The sequence below is a fragment of the Galeopterus variegatus genome, unplaced genomic scaffold, assembly GCF_000696425.1.
Source record: "Galeopterus variegatus unplaced genomic scaffold, G_variegatus-3.0.2 Scaffold1626, whole genome shotgun sequence".
Taxonomy (NCBI): Eukaryota; Metazoa; Chordata; class Mammalia; order Dermoptera; family Cynocephalidae; genus Galeopterus; species Galeopterus variegatus.
The window spans coordinates 222,124-223,798 of record NW_007727737.1 but is presented as its reverse complement, the minus strand read 5'-3'; the positions used below and the strand labels follow the sequence as shown (position 1 = coordinate 223,798).

Here is a 1,675-nt window from a genome sequence, read left to right as displayed (position 1 = left end):
TGGAGCAGAATAAACCCTCAACAAATATGTGTTCTATACATGAATTGATTATGTAATATTTAAAATTAATTTTTACTAAGTAGACTTGAAGAATTTTAAAGGGAGCTATCCCTTCAATTCCTTCTTGTTCCAATCATCAGCATCATCCCAAAGAATTTATTTCTGAGACATTGCATAGAGAAGATATTTACCTAACCTTAAAATAATTCTGCATTGAAGTTTCTCAGGGAGTGTTGCTAAAATGCCATAAAGCAAATAATTCTAATATCACCCAGCATGATGAAATTGGAAATTTGAACATGAATAATGGCACAAGAGGAAATAGTGGTGAGGGCCCAGGCCAGTGTGCCTCAGGAGCTGCACACCACACAGGTATGTCTCAAGGCTTTGCTCTCTACTAGTTTTAACCTTTCAGACTCTAAATTTGAAAAATATTTTTTTTAAAAATATTTTTTTTATTGAAGCATATTGATAATATGTATTTGTAAGGTACATATTTATATTTCAATGCACTGACACATGTGTGATGATCAAATTGAGGTAATTAGCATATTCATCATTGCAAAACTTAGTCATTTCTTTGTGATGTGGACATTTGATCTCCTCTCTTCTAGCCATTTAATAGCATGCAGTATATTCCACTGAACAGGTCCACAGTAGATTATATTAACAAATATAGGTATGATGTAAATCTACTTTTCATCGAAAACTTGATTCAGGTATTTTAAATTTTTTGTAGTGGAAGAAAACTGTAAAAAAAAAAAAATATATATATATATATATATAGGCTGCACTCTCCAGAAATTTAAAACCAAGTTGACAAATATAAATGTGAAAAGTTAGTTATTATTAAAGGCAGTATGTAAATTACAATTCTTGTTTGTCATTTCTTTTTCCATTTTTTAAATACAAAATGGATAAAAGTGATTGTCTTTAACAAATTATCCATTATAATTTTAAGCTTGGATTTTTAGGCTTAGAAATTCCAATCACACAGAATTTTGAAAATCATACAAAATTTTGAAAACCTTTTACTTTCTTTTTTTAGTTTAATTTTTTAATGCTTAAATCTTTGAGCATTTTGACATTTATTTTATTGTATGATACCTGACATGAATATCCAGACAAATTTATGTTATAATTATTTATCAGAAGATTTTCTCTAATCCACTAGTTTGTGTACAACAGTCCCCCTGTCACATATGAAAATTTCATGTATTTTATGGTCTTCTTGTTGTCACTTTCTTTCTTGGATTATCTGTCTGTTTTACATCTATAATTCCCAACCCAATTGAAGTATTGTAGTTTTACCACATATTTTACTGTCTGACAATCTGTAATGTCTGTCTTTTTGATGGGTATCATTGTAATGGGACCTTTTCAAATGTAAGGCAGCACTGGTAGGTAAACATGGAATCATATACTACCATGAAACATTCATTAAACAGCTCTAAATACTATGTATTAAATTATAAGATATTTATTTCTGATTATTTTTTATTCTTTTTTTAAGTGAGGTAAAATTCACAGAGATAAACATTTGAAAGTAAAGAACTTAACGGTGTTTAGAACATTCAAATGTTGCACAACTACCATATCTTTATAGTCACAAAAGATTTTCCTCACTCCAAAAAGAAACCCCATACCCAATAAGCAAATTATTCTCCACTCTCTC

The 1,675-nt window shown here is 29.3% G+C and overlaps 1 protein-coding gene across 2 annotated transcripts in view; it reads left to right on the top strand.

Moving 5' to 3' along the window:
• The window catches only part of KLRF1 (killer cell lectin-like receptor subfamily F, member 1), a 20,680-nt gene that overhangs the window by 7,063 nt on the left and 11,942 nt on the right, over positions 1-1,675 (top strand). Inside the window, exon 3 of one of the 2 annotated variants that reach the window (XM_008578072.1) lies at positions 220-372. The exons of the other annotated variant lie outside the window; for it this stretch is intronic. Within the exon in view, the coding sequence (XP_008576294.1) occupies positions 220-372 (153 nt within the window). The remainder of the gene's footprint in view (positions 1-219; positions 373-1,675) is intronic. 2 annotated transcript variants of the gene reach the window in all.